The 21565-nt window shown below is 38.7% G+C and overlaps 2 protein-coding genes across 4 annotated transcripts; both read left to right on the top strand.

The window, feature by feature from the left end:
• The first annotated feature begins 1875 nt into the window (after window positions 1-1875).
• bcas1 (brain enriched myelin associated protein 1) lies at window positions 1876-19598 on the top strand. Of its 3 annotated transcripts, none has more exons than XM_076276547.1 (12): window positions 1877-2034; window positions 2308-2389; window positions 2718-2787; window positions 3985-4337; window positions 8544-8672; window positions 9670-9729; window positions 10470-10508; window positions 10691-10876; window positions 12632-12667; window positions 13326-13451; window positions 17343-17561; window positions 17886-19598. In XM_076276547.1, exons 2-12 carry the CDS (start codon window positions 2348-2350, stop codon window positions 17958-17960), a joined length of 1335 nt encoding a protein of 444 aa, XP_076132662.1. In that variant the 5' UTR covers window positions 1877-2034; window positions 2308-2347; the 3' UTR covers window positions 17961-19598. The 3 variants fall into 3 exon arrangements, with proteins under 3 accessions (XP_076132663.1, XP_076132662.1, XP_076132664.1); XM_076276549.1 differs by having other exon boundaries at window positions 1880-2034; window positions 17343-17603; window positions 17886-17974; XM_076276548.1 differs by lacking the exon at window positions 12632-12667 and having other exon boundaries at window positions 1876-2034.
• LOC143114531 (uncharacterized) lies at window positions 4622-7987 on the top strand. The gene has a single exon (XM_076276194.1). It carries the CDS (start codon window positions 4869-4871, stop codon window positions 7905-7907), a length of 3039 nt encoding a protein of 1012 aa, XP_076132309.1. The 5' UTR covers window positions 4622-4868; the 3' UTR covers window positions 7908-7987.
• Window positions 19599-21565: the final 1967 nt, after the last annotated feature.

The following is a 21565-nucleotide window of genomic DNA, read 5'->3' as shown; positions in this document are numbered from 1 at the left end:
ACATAAATGGGATTGATTTTTGTAATGGAAACTAGTTAGGTCTTGTCCTGCTCTTGTGAGAAAGCGTCACTGTCAACATTTGTAATAGGACACTTCACTATGTATCAGCCAAGGAGAGTCTTGATCAATATTTATTCCAAACAGTAAGTTGCACCCTTCAGCAAACATTGTCAAATGTGACCTGGTTGTAAGGGGGGAGAAGAAAGTAGAAAGACTAACCCATGACTTAGCACTGACACGCGATTTATAAAGACCAGGGCTGAAAACCAAAGTAGGGGAGAAAATGTCACAATGCGTTATAGAATTTCAAATGGTTATTATGCTGACAAGACTGGATGTCAAGGGGGAGGGGTTGCATGAGGTCGAACAGTGGCTTGCATGTCCCAAGAATTCCTTGCATGACGCAAGCGATGAAGTTCACAGAGGTGAACACCAGGGAATGTGAGATTCGCCCCCAGTGTATACATTAACAAATTATGGTTACCATGAAGAACTGGAGCATTTTACTATGCTTTTAGTTTTGCTTTTAGATCCAGAATCTGTTCTGTATACCCATTCAGAAATTCAAAAAGGCATGTTGCTTGGAATTGCATCATCTATATAAATGTAGTGAGGCTGTAGCCCTCTATTTTGTAGAAGCACCTATGTAAACTGAATTATGCCATTTATTTTTCTACATCACTACCCCGTTGTTAGTGGAGCAAGTGGAGTGTTGCATTGAATTCTCTGGAGCCTGCAGCTGTGGGAGAAGCAAAGAGTCAAATTCCATGCATGTACTGTAGACAAGTTGTTCACTGCTGAGATAAGTGTGGGAAGACTCTATTGTTTGCTGTGCATCTCATTGCAATGATGGCATTGGCAGCCATGGAACTTTTAAGTTTCGTGACCTGTTGAAGTGCTGTGAAGTTCAGAATGGGAAAAGCTGCCAAAGTGAAACAGGTCTAATTGGTGTTGATAGAACTGAACAGTTTCAGCTTATTATTGTACTTGATTGTGCATTTTTTCCCATTGATATGAAATTATATTTGTCTTATTGGTAAGTCACTGTGTCAGTTGGTTTCCATCAAATGACAACATGACTGGAAGCCATCTGAGATGTCCTGATAATATTCAATCTCTTGCATCCAATTCATATCCTTCACAAAATATAATTTTGCATTTTATTGTTTTTCTAATACATCATTAAGCAACTTTTTAAGCAAATTTTGAAAGGTTGGTTTGCTCAAATCTGTACAGGCTACACATTATTTCGCATAGCTTTTGCGATGTATCAATAATTTTAGATTTTTCTAAACATACACTCAGATTTAGGTCTGCCTCAGATCACGTAGTCATACAACAGAATGCCCTTTGCCCTTAAAATATAAAGATTTACATTTGATTGATTTAGACTGCACCAGTGAGAACAACTTTGCTTCTTCCACCTTGAACACGCTGATACGGTTGATTTATGCTTCACTAATCATTTGTAGACTGACAGTGCTGCATTTTCTGTCAGTGTTTTTATCAGTATGCAAATGAAAACTATTTACTTCCTAAAAGCCACATCAAGAAAACAGTAACCAAATATCCCTCATTCACATAACCTTCATTCACATCCTGCAGAGGATCAACCATACCTCCTCAGGACAGAGAACGTGAGACAGAGACAGACACAGGAGAGAGTGAATCACTAGGTGATCAATGTGATGACACAAAATGGGGGGGTGGGGGCAACTTATTGAGAACAAAAGAATGTGAACAAATACTATAACAGTGGCTATAGCCTCTAAAGATTAAAGGCCTTTTAAGATAGACTGTTGGTTCAACCTCAGTGATAGCACCTGATTAAAATGCTACCACACCCCTCTAATCAGGTAGTGCAGGAGCTGTGCATATATGACCGCACTCCTGCGACACTGGTCATACATCCTTGTGCTCCGCTCAGCCACACAAACTTGGAATACTAACAAACGGATCTAGCTGCTTTCAAAATACCATACGGACGCAAGGGCCGTATCTTAGTGTGACAGATAACTGAGGAAGAAAGTTGAGGTAAAATCTTTATTGAAAAAACTTCACATCTTAAATGTATTGCTGCCTTTGACAATTGTTATGACATTTTACCAGCAGTACTGGCATAACGGTGCAAATGTTAATAACAGATTTCATACTGATGAATGCGGCGTGTACAAGTTATGACAAAATATACAATGCATGAATGCAATAGACTTTGTTTATGAATGTGAATATGACAGTATTACTGATCTGCAATGGTACTAATCTTGTTGAGCACAAATGTTCTAATAATTGTTTTTAATTGTAAAGATTGTAGGATCTTCAACCAAACCAGAAACCCGAAATCAAAATGGGTAATGAAATGTCATCTCATAAAAAGAAAGGACCAAAGGTAATTGTTGCTTCCAGGATTTTATGTTCTTATATACATTGTATACTTATATACATGTATCATTCAATATACTTTGAGAACCAAATAGTGTTTGTAAATATGTGATTCAGAAAGAGCTTTCTCTGTTTAACATTTGGAAAAAAAAATAGTTGTAATCTCCTGAAGTTTTTGAAGCTGGGTGGTTCCTATATACCACTGTTTGCTCTTCATCAACATTAAATAATCACATGGTGACTGGTTGTTTAGTTGCTGCAGTGAGTTAGCCTAACGCCCTGTAACATAAGACTTGTGTGATTAGGCATTGCTTCAACAAATTTGCCTGTTGCAGGGTAAGGTTCAAAATGGTGATCTTAATGGCCATGCTGTCAATGCATCCTCCGACGACATGACTGAAACAGGTATGTATTTATGTTGTTGAAAGTTTGTTTTGTATATTTAAAGTGCCTTTATCATTTTATATTATCACAGTTGTAATGGTTTGATACATTTACATTATTTTTGCAGCCCGATATGTGACTATACTGATAGCTAATGTGAAATTGCTTAGAATCTCTCTTGCGTCTTGTGACTTTGACTATACACTTAGATCAGTTTTGTTATCTTTTTCAATATGGTACAGAGCCATTTAGTTGAACAATGTGTAAACTTGGGGCGTAGACAGGAGAATAGACGAAGAGCTGATGTTTGATCTATTCCTGAGCATACATTACCTGGATGTGTGATCAGTGGTGAATGACTGTTGTGTACTGTAGAGGACTGTGTGTAAAAAAAATATTGATCTTTGATGATTAACTATCATGGGAAGAACAATAGCTCAGCTACTTTGGTGGAGGAAAAAACACTCACAGTGGTACTGACTAATTGTGTAATTAAACAATACAACTGTAACAGTAGCATCTTCCTTAGCCTTTAGCTGGTTATCTAAGCCAGTGTTTTTCAAGCTTGTTTGTGCCATGGCACACTTTTGACACTTAAAATGTCCCACGGCACACTAACATCCTGTGTGAAGAAAAAATAAACATACCATAGCCTAAAACTTCAAATAATACACAGATATGGCCTTATTATGGCTTCTATGCAAGACCTGCTCAATAAAACAAGCACCCTCTGTTTCATTTGTAGGACTATATCTAATGTAATTGTTGTTATGAACTGGATATGTGATGATTCTGTGAATACTGGATATGGGGCCCCCGTTGTACAATGCCTGCATACAACAAATAGTGCAATCATACAATCAAGAGCATGTGGTTATACATTATTTGATGCAACAGTTGCTTTTCTGGACCAGTGAGTGACATTTGGGTAATTTTCTGCGGCACACCTGATGATCTCTCACGGCACACTAGTGTGCCCCGGCACAGTGGTTGAAAAACACTGATCTAAGCTATGTTATGTCTCTTAAAGTTCTGCAAAATAGTGGTTATCTAAGCTATGTTATGTCTCTTAAAGTTCTGCAAAATAGTGGGAAAGGGATCATATGCATGTGCTGCAAGAGAAGGATAATATTTTGCTGCTGAGTATAGATTTGCAAGTTCGGGATCTGTAAAATACACTTGTTACACATTGCATTATAGGCTTGCTTTTTCTTGTAGTGACCACCACTGAGGTAACTGTTGAGACCTCTCAGTGCCCTGCCTTGGCTGTCACAACAAATGCAGATCCTTCTCCTGTAGTGGAGGCCACAGGCGCTGGCGAGACTGATGGAGTTCAGGAACAATCCCAGGAGCAATCCATTGACAAAGCTGCAGCAGAAAAAAACGATGATGCTATATGCGTCATTGAAGAATCAAAGTCACCTGGTGGAAATAAGACCAACTTTTTCAACAAGCTTTTCAACAAAAAGAGTGACACAAAGCCTGTGGAGGGTGACGTGGAAACCCATTCAGAAGAAGTTGTCTCAGCTGACCAAGTTGATGCTGAGGAGGTAACCAACAACCTACAATCTGTGAGTAACTAAAATAAACTGGAAAAGTGTTTTACTCCTGAAATACTTTAAAAGAATTTGTATCTGGTAAATAATTTTCAGCATTTATTATTTTCAGAAGGTAGTATGGTGAGGTTAGAAGTTGAGTAAAGTGGTAGTCTTAATATCTTTAAATGCTTGATTTTCTTTTCAGTATACTTAATCCAGTATTATGATAAAAAAGTATGTGTCCAGTAATCTCCTTTCTTCTTGGATTTACTGTTTTTAAAGGTCAGAGGATGTATAGCCTGTAATGTGGGATTGATTTATGATGTGCTTTAAAGATATGTCTGGAATTTATTGCTTTAATTGTAGGCTGCCACGGAATACTCATCAAAAACGGGAAACTTTGAAGAAATTGAAATTCAGTCTTCTGAACTTCTTACCACTGAAGTCATCGACGAATGGGAATGTCCTGATAACATTTCCGATTTTGAGGTCATTCCATTTGCAGAAGCAGAATCAGGACAACCATCAAATATTTTGGAAGCTGGTCCATATCAAAATGATTCCATGAAAGGGTCTGAGGGTGGAAATGAGATGGATGCTGCAGTTGATACCACTGAAGTTCTCACTCAGCCTGAAAATTCTAATGAGCCTTTTTTTAAGTCATTGGATACTATCATTGAAGAACCATCTATTGTGCATCCTACCACAGAGCTTGAGCTTGGCAAACTAATTCAGCCTTTAACAGGGTCAGAGGCAGCAACTACAGAGACTTTACTGCAAGAAACTGTGTCAGAGTTAATTACTGCTCTTGATCTAAGCTCTTTGACTTCAGATGAATCACAGGTTATTGAGCCTGACAGCCCAAAATCGTCAACGAGAACACCAGAGGAAGAGGCTCATGCTGAGGATCCAAGTGATGTTGGACAGACTGATGTGCAATCTGAGTCTCAACCAGTCCCTGTTGAGCAGGATATGCCACAAGAAGCAGATGTCACTCCACAGGAAGAGACCAAAAGTGATGCTGAGATTCATTGCTCTGAAGATACTGTTGTTCAAGATACTTTGCATAGCTCTGCACAAGAAGAATTGATTGAAAACAAGATTGATCCAAGTGGTGTTGGACAGACAGAGGTGCAATCTGTCTCTCAACCTGAAGACACTGCAGAGCCAGAGATACTACCAGAAGCAATAGATGTAACTCCTCAGGATGAGGCCAAAGGTTCTCAGCAAGATGTGGTACCTGAGAATGAATGTTTTATGCCTACTGATGAATCGGAAGTTACCGAAGCTGACAGTCCAAACTTGGCTGAGGGAATATCAGAAGAAGAGCTTCATGCTGAGGATTCAAGTGATGTTGGACAGACTGATGTGCAATCTGAGTCTCAACCAGTCCCTGTTGAGCAGGATATGCCACACGAAGCAGATGTCACTCCACAGGAAGAGGCCAAAAGTGATGCTGAGATTCATTGCTCTGAAGAGTTGTTGAACTCTTCTACGGTTGTTGAAGATACTTTGGATAGCACCGCACAAGAAAAATTAATTGAAAACAAGATTGATCCAAGTGGTGTTGGACAGACAGAGGTGCAATCTGTCTCTCAACCTGAAGACACTGCAGAGCCAGAGATACTACCAGAAGCAATAGATGTAACTCCTCAGGATGAGGCCAAAGGTTCTCAGCAAGATGTGGTACCTGAGAATGAATGTTTTATGCCTACTGATGAATCGGAAGTTACCGAAGCTGACAGTCCAAACTTGGCTGAGGGAATATCAGAAGAAGAGCTTCATGCTGAGGATTCAAGTGATGTTGGACAGACTGATGTGCAATCTGAGTCTCAACCAGTCCCTGTTGAGCAGGATATGCCACACGAAGCAGATGTCACTCCACAGGAAGAGGCCAAAAGCGATGCTGAGATTCATTGCTCTGAAGAGTTGTTGAACTCTTCTACGGTTGTTGAAGATACTTTGGATAGCACCGCACAAAAAGAATTAATTGAAAACAAGATTGATCCAAGTGGTGTTGGACAGACAGAGGTGCAATCTGACAATTTAGATTTAGCTTCTCAGGCAGACGCCAGTAAAGACCCTGAGATTCATCCATCTGAAGGTACTTCAGTTCAAGATGCTTCTGAAGATACTTCAGCTCAAGAAGCACAACACTTAAGTCATACCAAAATTGGTACCGAAGAGGAAAGCTTGGCACCTTCTGAGAAATTTGAAGTGAGTGAAGATCATCCAATAACAATTGGGGTGATCAATAATGAACTTTTGACTAATGTTGATGATATTCAGGAGTCAGAATCATCAGATTATGCAGTTGAAGAAACTACAGGGGAGCTGATTACTCCTGTTACTCAAACAAAGACTATTGTGACACCATCTTCAGCAGATTTTGAAGCTCTGCAACCGGAAGACACCCACAATCCAGAAGAACAGTTGAAAGACTTGAGACACCTAGATCTTTCAATTCCTACTGGAAAGACTGAAACGGAACCTATTGAAATTGCATCATTTGAGCTGGGTAACCATGAAGATTTCACAGAATTTAAAACTGAAGAGGGCTCTGTTGATTTTGAGGTCATTCCAATGGCTGAGGCAGTATCAGGGCAACTATCTGACTTTTCCAAAGTTGGTAAGGGGGCACCTATAGATGAAAACGATTCCCTGAATGGTGAGGGGAATGCAGAAATGAAGTCATTTACTCCTAAGAATGAATGTTTTGTGCCTCGTGACAAATCAGAAGTTACTGAAGCTGACAGTCCAAACTTGGCTGAGGGAATATCAGAAGAAGAGCTTCATGCTGAGGATTCAAGTGACGTTGGACAGACTGACGTGCAATCTGAATCTCAACCAGTCCCTTTCGAGCAGGATATGCCAGAAGAAGCAGATGTCACTCCACAGGAAGAGGCTAAAAGTGATGCTGAGATTCACTGCTCTGAAGATACTGTTGTTCAAGATACTTTGGATAGCTCCGCACAAGAAGAATTAATTGAAAGCATGATTGATAATAACAAACTGTTTGCACCCTCTGAGAATCCTGTGGCGACTGAAGATGACCACACCATAGCTATCAAAGAGATAACAGAAGAGGTCATGGGTAATGCAGAGGATCCTCAGGACTCAGAGTCACCTGAATTAGAAGGGTCATATGCAACAGAAGAAACTGTAACACAAGCAGGTAATGTAGAATGTGAGGGTTCCACTTCTCCAGGTTATTTAAATGTCCCACCAAATGCTGAAAATGCTGAAATTCAGTCGCTGGTGAGCACACTATCAGAAATTCCACAGACCTCTAGAAATGTTCCAGAATTCACGGAAGTAAGAATAACCCAGGATACAAGTCCTAATGGCCTCTCTGCTGAAGAATCGACACAGTTACTTATCAAACTGCAAACAGTCTGCACTAAGATTTTAGAAGACTTATCTTTGTTTAGTATTCAGTCAATCAATGTGAAAATCTCAGCTAGACAAAGTCCTATCCAGTTAATGATTGATCTTTGCCTATCCACAAATAATGTGGCAAAATGTGAGAATGATACGAGTAAGATCTCAAAACAGAATGATGAGTGTCAAAAGGGGGATGAAGAAGGTCAAATTCCAGTTTGACCGAGCGACAGTGTCGTAAGTCTGACCACTGAGACTTAGATTGCTGTTATCAAAGCATGAAATCTGGACAATCTACTCATTGCTTTTGTTTTGTAATTTCAAATGACCTCAGTTGTTTATTAAACACTCTGGGAAACATTATTACAAAATTAAAGGTGTTTTTTCATTCTTTTGAATTTACTTTGTCTGGCTACATTATTCAAATGACCAATTTACTGATTATTCTTTTTCCACCATGCATGTCCAACATCCTTTAAAAATGTTTTCTCACAAAACTGATGTGTATCTTCATGTCCATCTATTAAAAACTGCTATGCTTTAGTCTCTATTTCAATAATAAATAAATAATAAAAAAGACATATGCTATTTGTGTATGTAAAACATTTCATGTAATAAAATGTGCATAAGTTTACCACATAAGTGTGGCACACCAAGCCATGGACATTGCTGAATATCAATGAGTGAGGGTGGGGAACAGGCATTAATAAAAGGATTATTGTTGCAAGTGCCCCGAGTAGGCTGAGGCATGGTTGGAATTGTGTTTGTGCCTCAATGCTGCGATTAACAGGAATTGCACATTGGCTGTGGGGTTTTAATACTTTATCCAAGCTGACAATCCTCTGGCTTCGCCTATAGGAGCCTGTGGACATAAAGGACAGTACAGAGCTTGAACTGCCAGAGAGAGAATCTCTCCACTCTAGTCCAGCTGTCACTGAACAGAACCAATCGGAGGATAATCCAGTTATGAACTTTTTTAAAACACTTGTGAGTACATGTCTTTAATGTTGTTGAATTTTGATTTTGACAGACAACTTAAGTTAAGCTGAAATTAATTGAGGTCTTTTGGATTTTGAAATCAAATATCTAATTACACGCTTTTCTGTTTGAAACTTTATTGAAGACCAGTAATTTATCAATTTAACAAAATCACTTTACTTAATGTTTTCTGCTGAGATTACAATTAAGTTATGAATGCCTTGGGGATCCCCTTATGTCCTTTTTAGCTTAACAATTCCTTCTTTAATAGCATGTGACACATTTATAATAAATAAATATATGAATAGCTTTCTTTGATTGCTACTGCTGGGATGGTTTACATGACACAATGAATACTTGTTGAATATGGCAGCTAATGATTATTTATATTGGCTGCAGCTGAACAGAACACTGAATAGGTCAGAAGTCTATGTGTGATGTCACTGCGTTATGATCTTGTCAGTGATCACACCCATTGTGTGGTTAATGAGCATGTTTGTTTACTCCAAATGATCAACACACTAAGCCCTAAAATCAGATGTCCTTATGGAGTTAAAACAGGCCTCACATCAAGCTAAATCAGGCCTCTGAACATGCCAGGATGTGGCAGCCTTTTGTTTCTGACATAAAGTGAGCTCACAAGGGAGCCCTGTGCATATCTGGAAGTTGAGATGTGCCCAGATAGAGCCGGGGAGGCCTACGCCATCTCCAGAGTACAATGACTGACTCAACAGGGAGTGTGCTGTATTTTGGCTCTGCATGAAGGCCTTTGTCTGCCTGCGCTTAAAGCTAGCCTCCATCAGGAATGCATACCATGGCAAAGCAAGCATTTATCCTTATCAAAAGCTGTATCACTTCAGAAATAAACTACATTTTGAAGATATTTTAAAGATTAAGCATTACGTTTTAGATTTATATGGAATTTTTACAAGAGAAATATGTTCTCTCTCACCCAACATTGAAATTTGTGCGTAAGCAATCAAACAAGCCTTTATTCCATTCTCAGGTGACTCCAACCAAAACTCCCAAAGAAGCAGCAGCAAGTTCTGATGTTTCGAAAGATCAGGTAATAAAAGCATATATCTATGAAAGACAAGATTGTTTTTGAGTTTTTAATGATGTTATGTGCAATAATATTATTGCTTTAGCTTGAGTGATAAAATACATGGTGATAAAGAGTCTCAACACAAATAGACTTGGTAAGGATGGTAAGTGCTACACATTCATCTTAATCTAATCAGATTTGTAGATGCTTACGCAAGACAATAGTCTCGTCAAATCAGAGTAAAAAACGAAATCTTACCTTGACATACAATTGGTGTAATGCTCATTAGCATGATCATGCTATGGTTCCCCTTGTGTTTGATATGCAAATAGGTAGCCTACCATATAGTCACTAACTAAACCTTTAAATATGATTTCAACTTTGTAAAACAGATGCCCTCATATTGCCTACATGCGCTCATATTTAACTATAATGATTTAAATACTCATTTCTATTCCCCTGAGAAGGAATCTTAAGGGACATTTTTAGAATAAAGATACAATGTTGATTGCTGACATATAGAGTCCTGACATCAGGTAGCCTAAGTTCAACAGTTTGACAATTCCTGAAAAACCCTAAAATACCTTAAATTATGCTAGAAATGATTGTGATGTGGGCTGATTTCCATCAGTCCACTACTTGAGATCTTTCCTTTGGATTGCTCAGGAAACTCTGTAAATGCCTTTAATAGAGTAAGTGTTAATGCTAGGAGATTCAGTGTGTTTCTGTAAAATGTCATATTATTATTTTGTGTCCCACAGTCACAGAAAGAAACTGCAGCAACAACAGCTCCAGCAAATGTGAGTGTCTGAGTCTGTGACATGATCAACATCATTACAAATGTCATTTCTTTCAAAATGATTGTGATGAAAGCATTGCAACTAAAACCTTTATGTGGTAGGCTTATGTCTTTGTGTGAATTGTTTGATCAATGGCATTTTCCTAACTCATAATTGAAATGTCTTTTGTTTATTTGATTTAGGTACAGGAAGTGGAGGCAAAAGGAAAGATGGCCCCACCTCCCCCGCCAGAACCACTGAAGATGGAATGCAAGACTGAGCCAACCTCTAAGAAAGAGGAGTCACAGCCTGCACCTAAGGAGATAGAGGCAGGCGCCAAACCCAAATCAGCCAAAGAAAGTGCCTTCAGCAAACTCTTCCGTCCAAAGGTAGGCCTACCTTTGAACATAGTTATTGTACCATTTGAATTCAATTCAATTCATTTGGGGCAGCCGTGGCCTACTGGTTAGGGCTTCGGGCTTGTATCCGAAGGGTTGCCGGTTCGATCCACGACCAGTAGGAAAAATGTGAGTGGGGGAAGTAGTTGAGCACTGCTCTCCCATGCCCACATCCACAGCTGAAGTGCCCTACCCTCATGCTCCCTGAGCGCCGCTGTAGCAGGCAGCTCACTGCTCAGTGTGTGCTTCACCTCACTGTGTGCTGTGTGTGTTTCACTAATTCACCGATTGGGATAAATGCAGAGACCAAATTTCCCTCACAGGATCAAAAGAGTATATATACTTATACTTATACTACATTGTTCTCATATCCTCCAAGGAAATGCTACAGATTGGGAGTTCAGGAGTTATAGCCTATTTTGATTGTTTTGTGTATTATCTTTCAAAATATTCTGACTAAATAATAAAACTGAATGTTGGTTGGTTGCAACAATTATAAATTAAAGGTGCTCTAAGCGATTTGGGTAACGTCACTTCTGTTGATGTTCAAACAAAACAGAGTTTTGGTCTCTGTCCCTCCCATGCAACTGAAACTCTCCTGAACGTGCATTTCGTCAGTGAATGGCTGGAAAAGTTTGTTATGTTTCATGGTCCAGGCTGTACCAGTCTGTTTTTGTTGCCTTTTTTGAAGACTGTGATGTCTACAGAGATCACATTTTTTTGCTGTGTTTAGGTGACAGGCAGCTAGCGGATCGTGAGGAGATGTTTTGCTGTATGTGACAAAAAATGTTTTAACTTAGAAACTGTGTCACTGTAAACATCGCTTAGAACACCTTTAACTATATAATACATACTCACTTACAGTACACAATACAAAGTCAAATATATGAGACCATAACAAAGTGATGTGAATTTGAGGTATTACTAGGCTTGAAGGCCTCTAAGGCAGTGCCCAGGGGAACCAGTGCCTCTGCCAAACCAGCTACAGTGGTAAATGTAAGCAATAGATTATTAAATTAACCAAACTCACTCTGTACTAGTCCGTAGTTATGATATACTTATGTTATTTAATACTCATGGGATTTTGCATATAAATGAACATATCACAGTTTTCATATGTGCATGGTTTATTTGCTTAAATTATGTCATTCCACTTAAACTTGCATAACAACATTAATATGACATAGATAGCTGTCATTACGTGCTATCAGTCATCATTTCATGAGAACATTCACCCATTCACCCAAATACCATGCACCAAATCATTCTTCTACACATTATCTTCATCATAGCCATATGATTGTGTCTGTGTTGGGTAGCTTTGTGTATTCTATTTGATTGTACTTGCACTGACTATGATACTTTTTAAACCTCCAAAATGAACTTTTGCTTTATCTCTTTGAAAGGTCCAATGTCCACATCAACCTACTTTTTGTATTGAGCCAAAAGTATTCACCTTTTCTGTTTCCAAGTGAACTGTAACCCATTGCTTATCTAGGTACAAAGCCACTGATTGGATTTTCAATACAGGGGACCAGAGAATTTACTGCCGTTAAATTTTTTACTATATCGTGTGACACATATAGATAAGGGTGGTTTCAAACTCAATGTAATACTTCTTTTAGGCTTTCAACTTCTAGATCAACTTCTTTTATTTTCATTCTGATTCCTGTGACAGACGTCCTCTTTCCCTGCACTGCAGCAGTTTGTGCTGAAATGCATTGACCTGGTTCTGCTTGCTTACAGGCAGTTGAGGAGACAGCAGCACCTGTGGAGGTCGAGGTAACTCAAAAGCATTATGTTGGTACTGTGGGTCTAAAAGCTCTCATTACATCTCTCCTTTCTGCATTGCATGCAGGTCTGAATATCAGAACAATCATTTCTCTATCTCTATACTTTTGGTGGAGGAGCTGTTTTGATTTTTTATTGGCATTAATTTGTCCACAATCCTTAGAGGGGATTGTGAAAAGTATTATTGTTTTCTTAACATGTTCTGTTTTGTTTCACCCTCCTGAATCAGTTTCCTGCTCTTTGCACTTTGTTCTTGTTTCTGGAACACTTGGGGATTTCTTTATATACATTAACCCCTTTTTATGAGTACACTTACCATTTTTGCATTTCATTTTGCATTTCTTCATATACATTAACCTCTTTTATGAGTACACTGTCATTTTGCATGTTCTATCTAGGTGGTACACCCATACTACGTGATCCTTTTTTTATGACAAGGTGGACATGTCTCAAGGTGGACATGTCTCAAGGTGGACATGTCTCAAGGTGGACATGTCTCAAGGTGGACATGTCTCATGGTGGACATGTCTCAAGGTGGACATGTCTCAAGGTGGACATGTCTCAAGGTGGACATGTCTCATGGTGGACATGTCTCAAGGTGGACATGTCTCATGGTGGTTCTGACCTCTTTGTTTCCTTTACTCTGAAGACTGATGCTTCCAAGGCGGCCACTCTAGAGGCCTGTGCTAAACTAGAACCTGCCCCAGCAGTCAAACAGGAGGAGGAAAAGGCTGAGAAGAAGCCCTCAACTTTTGCGTCCTTTTTTAAACCTAAAGTAAGGGCTTCACCTTCAGAAGAATTATGTTTTAAACAGTTGGAAATTAGTTTAATATTCCTTAGTCTATTATTCATATAGTAACAAAGTTGTGTGAATTTGAGGTATTGCTAGACCAAGTGACCTCTAAGATCCAGGCGGTGGCCTCAACAAGCAGAGTTCGTGGTGCTGCTAAGTCAGCTGGACCGGTAAATGACCAGAAAAATGAATTCGTCTAATCAAACTAAATGAATAGTCTAGGTTTTGTTAACCAGCGTTTGCCAACTGCTTCTCATATTGCTCAATTAATGACTAAAATACTTTTAGGTCTTTAACTTTAACTGTTTCTGTATGTTTTATTAACCAAACTGTTAAAACGCATCATATTTAATCTTTGCTGAAAATCACCAGTGAATTATTGAATGCCTTTTCTTTTGATTTGCATTATTTCAGAACTGTTAAATGAGCCTGGCTTCCATTACACTGTATTCCATCCGTGTGTCCTTTTTTTTTTTTAAAGTAGAGTCGTCTGTTCTAGTGAGCAAATTTACATCCATTTCATCTGTGGTCTTGAAGCAACATGTTGATGGGCTGGAATAGTATGTCTCATTCTGAGCCAGCATATTTGTTTCCCACTTACAGACTCAGGACTGTATACAGTTGAGTACACAACTAGTGTACCATGAGGAGCAATTAGCTGAAATGGACAAAAGTGAACTCAACTAGATGTACCGCAGAGCGGTACAAAATATGACCGCCGCCCAGTCCAGCACATTTTTTCCACAAAAATAAATCACGCTGAAAGGCCTATATGATTCTAACTGTCTCACTAAATTGCATTATCCACACTCAATTCTCACTGATATCTGCTAGACAACAAGTACCAAAACATGATTAGTTCATAGATTTCACATGTAAAATTAATTTTATACAACCCCACCTCCATCTTGCCTGTTCATAATTCTGAGAAATTCTTGAATTGTGTGCATGTACATGTTTATGTTATGCGTGTGTGTGTGTGTGTGTGTGTGTGTGTGTGTGCGTGCTTGTGTGTGTGCCTGCGTATGTGCCTGTGCATGCAAGCGTACATATGTCTACTGTGTGAGTATGTGTCATACGTATGATTACTGTGAATGTATGTGTGTGTGTGTGTGTGTGTATCTGTTTGTGCACATGTGTGCCCATGAAATGGGTTAACATGACCCCTGGAGGCAAACATACGGAAAAAAATGGTCATCCTAGGCCCTACAGTTCTCAAGATATTCACAGAGAACTGTGTCTGCCCTGCCCTTCTTTCGGGGGGTCCAGTCCAGCGGGGGGGCTACAGATCAAAACGAAAAATTACGGTTCCATGCTATCCATGTGGGGGTACATGCTCACCAAGTTTTGTGTACCCCGGTCTTTCAGTGTCCCGGGAATCCTTGTTGGTGTACGTCACTAAATGTACACATAAATTATTTTATTGTAAGGCCCCCCATGAACGAAAGTACACAAAACTTGGCATGCATTCGGAGGGTGTCATAATGATCCTACACTTTTAATTTCGTGCAGTTTTGACCTTGTCAGCCAGAGATATTGTGATGAAAACACCTAATTTTTTGCTTTTTAATTTTTAACTAGGTGGCGCTATACATAAAATAAGTGGTAATGGGATGGGTTGACATGCCCCCTTAAGACCAACATACATAAAAAAGGTGGACCTCCTAGGCCCTACGGTTATCGAGATATTCACAGAAAACTGTCTCCGGCCACCTACAGGCCAGTTGGTGTATAGTAACATAAATTAATTTATTGTGTGGCCCCCCATGAACGGAATTCCACGAAACTTGGCGTGCATACAGAGGGTGTCATAATGATCCTACACTTCCAATTTTGTACAGTTTTGACTTTGTTAGGTCACAGATACCTTCAATTACAACACCTCATTTTTACTTTTTTGTGTTTAACTAGGTGGCGCTATACATGAAATGAGTGGTTATGGAATGGGTTGACATGGCCCCTTGAGATCAACATACAAAAAAAAAATGGTCCTCCTAAACCCTACGGTTTTCGAGATATTCACAGAAAACTGTGTCTGCCCTGCCCTCCTTTCGGGGGGTCCAGTCCAGCGGGGGGGCTACAGATCAAAACGAAAAACGATGGTTCCATGCTATCCATGTGGGGTTACATGCCCACCAAGTTTCGTGTACCCCGGTCTTTCAGTGTCCCGGGAATCATTGACAGAAATTTGGGCATGCGAAAAAGAAAAAAAAAGAAAAAATAAATAAATAAATCTGACTAAACCTATATGACCGCCGCTTCGCTGCGCGGCGGTCATAATTATAATCACAGACTTAACAGCTCTTTTGTCCAAAAACATTTAGGCCTACTAGCGCAACCTGTAAACATTGTCACCATCACCTCCGTTTTAGTGAGTGTAAAATAAAAATCGCTTAACTCTAACAGAGTAATTAGTGTAGCTGTGCAGCTAGATGATATACCGTAAAACTCCAAATAATGGCCCGGGCCTTTATTTTCCCAAATCGCCAAACTGCACCGTCTAGTATTAGAGACAGGCATCTATATGAGACAGGCCTTTAATTCCCTTTACACAATACTTTTCCTCTGCAAAGACGGAAAAAAATATCAAATTAATTATTTCAAACACACTGAATGTCTACCCATATGACTAGGCTATCCGATGAAAATTACGGGTCATCATTCATTTAGTGTTGAGATGTTGAGTTAGATAAGATCTAAATAGTGGGGATAGCCGGAACAGATGAAACACGTCTTAATCAAACGTAATTCACAAAGACATCGTATCACACTGAAAACTCCTATAATAGCAACCTATATCTGTCCTCTGTTAAATACAGTTGCATTTTCAGCCTTGACCAAAACCGTTCAAGAATTATTTATGCAAAAGTGGAACGTGCATAGTGTTTCATTCTCCCTCCTTTTCAACACGAATGAAACAGCATGAGAGAGCATGAACCATATCGTTTCTCCTGTATTTTAAACAGTCAGCTTACATTTCAAATCATAGGCTACTTCTTTCTCTTTATCGTCATGGTAGTACGCATTTAGAATAAAGAATAACGTTTGTGAACCTTTTTGTTTTGTTGCCAGCATAAAAACAAGCTTACCATCGGCCTATCCACAAATTTGAAACAAAAGGGATGAATTGAACCAATGTCGAAGTCGGACATATAGGCAGAGTTCTGAAAAAAGTTATTTTCAGAGTTCTGAAAAGACGATCTGACGGGTTTTAGAAGATTAAATACAACCCGAAACTAAAAAACACATAATCTTTAACCCAAACCTGTAGCCACACCAGGCATTTAAAAGACACGGGCGTCTATTTAGGACTCGGCTATTATTTGAAGTATTACAGTAATAGGATTTTAAAATAGGATTTTATTAGGTTGAGTGAGCAAGTTAGTCACTGAATGACAATTTTCGTATAGGCTACTCTGAATAACGAAAAAAAGTTTATTTTAGGCTACTGTCTTTTGGACCCGGAAAAAAAGAATTGCATTACCACATTACAATTGCATTGCATCACAACTTAACAACCGGATAGGTATTGCTTGCTAACCTGCTAACATTTAGCAATATAGTCAGCCATGTCATGCTGTGAAAAGTTGTCTTTCAGTTCCTATTCGTAAGACCCTTCACATAACCATTTACCATTTAATTGAATTTGAAGATGATGCCATAAGTTGCCTGATAGTTAAAGCATACAGAGAGTGGCAAATTGTTGCATACGTTACTTTCAGTGACCTTGGAGACACAATAGTATTCATTCCTTCACAATACACTAGTAAAATAATATTTGACTGTACCCCATGTGCAAGTGTTGCGTGAGTCACAGTGTACAGTTAGTCATTTCACAAAGTAAAGTTCTGATGTCATTCTCTTGAACTGCAGGCTGCAGAGCCCACAAAGGACTCTCCTGCTGTGGCTGCCAACCCTGAGCCCCCCCAGGCACCAAAAGCCAAAGAAGAGGCGCGAGCTGCCCCACCCAGTGCCCCGCCTGCCCCACCAGCCCCACCACTGGACAAGTCTGTGGAGAGTGCTGAAAATCCATCCCCAACTGTTCCCCGCAGAGAAAAGAGGAACTCCATCCAGCTGTTCTTCAAGAACCTGGTATCAAACTAAAGGCAGTACTTTCACATATCAGTTCTACAGGTACACTGATAAATAAAGGCTACTTGGCTTATTCTCATGGAGCATGCCTTTTGGGTTTCTACCTCAAATGTGGTGAAGGGGGCCTTTCTATAGTTCTTGCATTTCCTTCACACCTTATTTGCTAGCAAAAAAAAAGTAAATCTTTGAATCTCTTTGAAGTCCTTAATTTCTATAATTCTTTTTGTCGATGTTTTGTAGATCTGAATTGTTTTCCCCTCCTCCACCTACCCACCCCCTACCCCACCCCCTACCCCACCTCTCTCTTTCTTTTGCTATGCTTAGGCTCAGAAGCGACATTCTGATGCAGGGGTACAAACGGAAGCTGCCGCACCTTCTACAGCTGAGAAGGGCAAATGAACCTCCATCTGCCTGCTTGTTTGCTTAATGAGAACTTTTGCATTCATACATAGATATATTTATTATTTACATTTTGATCTGATACCACCTTTGGAATAAAGGTGTTGGGTGTATGGTTAGTTCATATCCAGAAAATGGAATTTAAATGAAAGTGGCATAAGGTTTTTTCATCTTTTCACAAATCATGCAAAATCATCTTTTTAAAAAAAATGGCCACCGGAAGTGGAATGGTAGGGACCCAAGTTGGAATGAGTTTTAATGATTGTTTTAGGTTTGAGAGATTTGCAGAAAGTATATTGTTTTTGTTAGAATGTTTTCTCTTTTATGATATGACGTGGAGATACTTTAAACATATTTACACTTTTAAGTTATCTTGTATGCTTCATTGTTTAACATGGATCTAAATAATTAACCTGCTGATGTAAAGACTCACACACAATATGCATTACAATTTTACTGACAAGAACTGAACATGTTCTTTGACATACATTACTTACTTATTAGACATCAGCACCTGAAAATACAATCTTACCAACGTCATTCCTCAGTGCCATGGTACAAATGTGACCTGATCTGGCAAAATGAGTCACAGTGACCGAAAAAATTCACAATTGAGATTATGGTATTACTGGACAGAGGACACCATGAGCTTTAAAACGATGTCCTGGTCAAAGTCATATCTTGAATCGTTGTCAAGATTTTGTCAGCATTTTGACCTCCCACCCACTTATGACCTCCCACCATCTTTTTCCAATTGAAAAACTGAGAAAATCACATTTAAAGTTACAGGTTACAGGCAGATACAGTTTGGATTTGCACTTGAATAATATTTTTTGTAACTTTACATTCTTGTCTTGAAATTCATTTTGAATGCCTCTTCTTTCATATAACACCAAAAAAGGAAAATCAATATTTTCAATGTTTTTTGAAGTAATCGGCCTGTTTCTCAATAATCGGCCTGTATCTCTTAGAATGTGCGACTTGTGACTCATTTTGTCAGATCAGGTTATTAGAACACATTCTCCTTTAATGAGCACATTACAGCCACTTGAAAACACTGGATTGCACTTTATGATTTAATTCATGTTTTGAGGGACTTTTGACAATAGCCATTCCATTTGAGAAGCCTCAAAAACCTTCAAGCAGCTCATACATTTTGAAAACACATGAACACATGAGTGCACTCATAGCAAGGGCCTAGGTTTGGTTACAGCTTTGGTAGGACCAGATAAATCCCCTTCGTTTTCAGCCAATGTTGTCCAGGAGATGTACACTTTATGAGGACATGTCGGAATGAATATGACTTCACAACACAAATAATACACAAGTTCACTGAAATATTGGTATGGACAATTTTGTCATCCCATGATATCGGTATGGACATGTCCCTATAGTCCATGTGCAAACCCTTGCATCATGGTGAAATGTTTTTTTCTTTTTCTTTTTATTTCTGATGATTTGCCCATTTTAGGACTAGGCACTTGGATGTTGCATGATGTGGATGTTCATGACACCAAAAATGCTAATTTCTGTTTTTTTTTTTCCTTTTTCTTTTTGTCACAAAAAAAAAAACTGTAAAATACTGATGTTGTACTCGACCACCACATAACTAAATAAATGAATGTCTTGTGTCTCTCACCCAGTTATTGTAGCTCTGTTATGAAACAAAAATTTTGTAAGGAAAATGAGTTGTTGGAAATTAATAGGTTTCAATATTTTAAAAAAAATATGTAGTCTACTATGGTCGTCATTCTTGGGACAAAACATGAGGCAAAATTAAATTACTTTGCATTTAAGAGATCTTTGTGCAACCACTTTTTTTTTTACTTTTGACACCATCAACACTTAACACATAAACACTTGTTAGGAGACAACTTACTTCTTTTTTATGACCTACAATTCCTCAACAGATATGAAATGCCATCACAAATAAACAAAATATTCATCTGATGGAGTTGACGTATCATGTCTGACAGTAATGACATTTTAATTCTAATATATAGAAAATGAATAATAATCGGATGGAGTGGACTGAATGTGTTGACACATTTCCAAACAAATAGAATATAAGTTGGAACCATTTTGTGTTTCCTGATGCTAGCTGCTAACATAACCTACTCCATCATTTAAAATATTGAAAAGCTAAAAGCAAACATAGCCTGTCTGGTCCTGGGTTAGGGTTAGCATGCAGAGATTACAGGTGCGTCTCAAGAAGCTAGAAAATATAGTGGAAAAGTCCATTGCCCTGAGAGATTAAAGGCTCCAGAAACCATTGCTGATGTTTTGATTTTAATTTAAATTGATTTAATTATAATTCTTAATTAGCTGATTAGAGCTCTTCTCAGGGCAACATTTCTATATTATAAATTCTTTATTGTAATATTTTGAGATACTGGATTTTTGCTTTCCATAAACTGTAAATTGTAATCATCAAGATTAGAATAATCCAGATTAAAACAAAATGGTTTGAAATAGCCAGGACACAACTAAACCTCCATAAAACAAGGGTGATTTGGATTTTTTATGTATATATCTTTAATGTATTACAAATGATTGAATCCTCCTCTGTACAGAAGTGAATGTTTTAGTTGAGAAGTCAAGGGATCACTAATTAGATAATGACTAAAATTGAGGAGGATCATTTAAATGCATTTTATTACCAATCTTTCAAAAGATTTACAAAAAATATGTAAATTAAAGTCTCTGCCTAAAGAATTACTCAGGACATTTCAGATTTTTATGTTCATCATGCAGCCATATCATCACTCTCCATGCCACATGTTTTCTTGATGAAGCTATTGGTAAGAGACATTTTCTTATAATCACATGTGTTTCATGTACAGTAGGCTATAAACTTATAATGTTAACATTTCTGGCATAAGGCTATAGCCAATTAATAAAGTGGTCACTGTTCTATAGTGTATGGCTGATATTTAGCTGGTTAACAATAGGCTATTTAAAAAAAAAAATAATAAGGTCTATTTCCTGATGTATTTTTGTGACGGTTTACATTACTTACTCTCAAACCATTATGCTTCAAAGGCTGGGGCTGTGAATATAAACTTAGTGGTGGTCATCCTGAAAACTGTATGGAGCTGCCCTCTTGTGGTCATGTTCATCCTCCCAGATGAGAAATCATCTGTGCCCTTCAATATGGTTGGCTAAATAGAAAGCCAAACCTGACAGAAATTGAAGATATTGGAGCTAAGGAATGTGCAGCCGTGGCCCATTGGTTAGCACTCTGCACTTGTAACCGGACGGAGGGTTGCCGGTTTGAGCCCCGACCAGTGGGCCACGGCTGAAGTACCCTTGAGCAAGGCACCTAACCCCTCACTGCTCCCCGAGCGCCGCTGTAGCAGGCAGCTCAGAGTAGTGTGTGCTTCACCTCACTGTGTGTTCACTGTGTGCTGTTTGTGTTTCACTAATTCACAAATTGGGTTAAATGCAGAGACCAAATTTCCCTCACGGGATCAAAAGAGTATATATACTTATACTTATACTTAATAACAAAGATTAAACACCAGTAGTCTGTAATTGTGAGAACATTGAGAGTTATTCAACACCAAGAACAATGTATTAGCTCTAACTGAGTCATCGCATGTCAG

Source organism: Alosa pseudoharengus, unplaced genomic scaffold (assembly GCF_046254945.1).
Source record: "Alosa pseudoharengus isolate Yale_2024_CS ecotype anadromous, Long Island Sound unplaced genomic scaffold, YU_APseudo_1.1 YU_APseudo_1.1_scf_9, whole genome shotgun sequence".
NCBI classification, from domain to species: Eukaryota; Metazoa; Chordata; class Actinopteri; order Clupeiformes; family Clupeidae; genus Alosa; species Alosa pseudoharengus.
The sequence above is the reverse complement of the archived record's forward strand: the minus strand, read 5'-3'. Positions and strand labels throughout refer to the sequence as shown.

Excerpts from the sequence above, each read along its gene's own strand:
- bcas1 (XM_076276547.1), top strand. The coding sequence starts at position 2,348 with ATGGGTAATGAAATGTCATCTCATAAAAAGAAAGGACCAAAG. Across the intron at positions 9,730-10,469 it reads CTGATGTTTCGAAAGATCAG|TCACAGAAAGAAACTGCAGC; the intron begins GTAATAAAAGCA and ends TGTGTCCCACAG. Across the intron at positions 12,668-13,325 it reads CAGCACCTGTGGAGGTCGAG|ACTGATGCTTCCAAGGCGGC; the intron begins GTAACTCAAAAG and ends TTTACTCTGAAG.
- LOC143114531 (XM_076276194.1), top strand. The coding sequence starts at position 4,869 with ATGAAAGGGTCTGAGGGTGGAAATGAGATGGATGCTGCAGTTGATACC.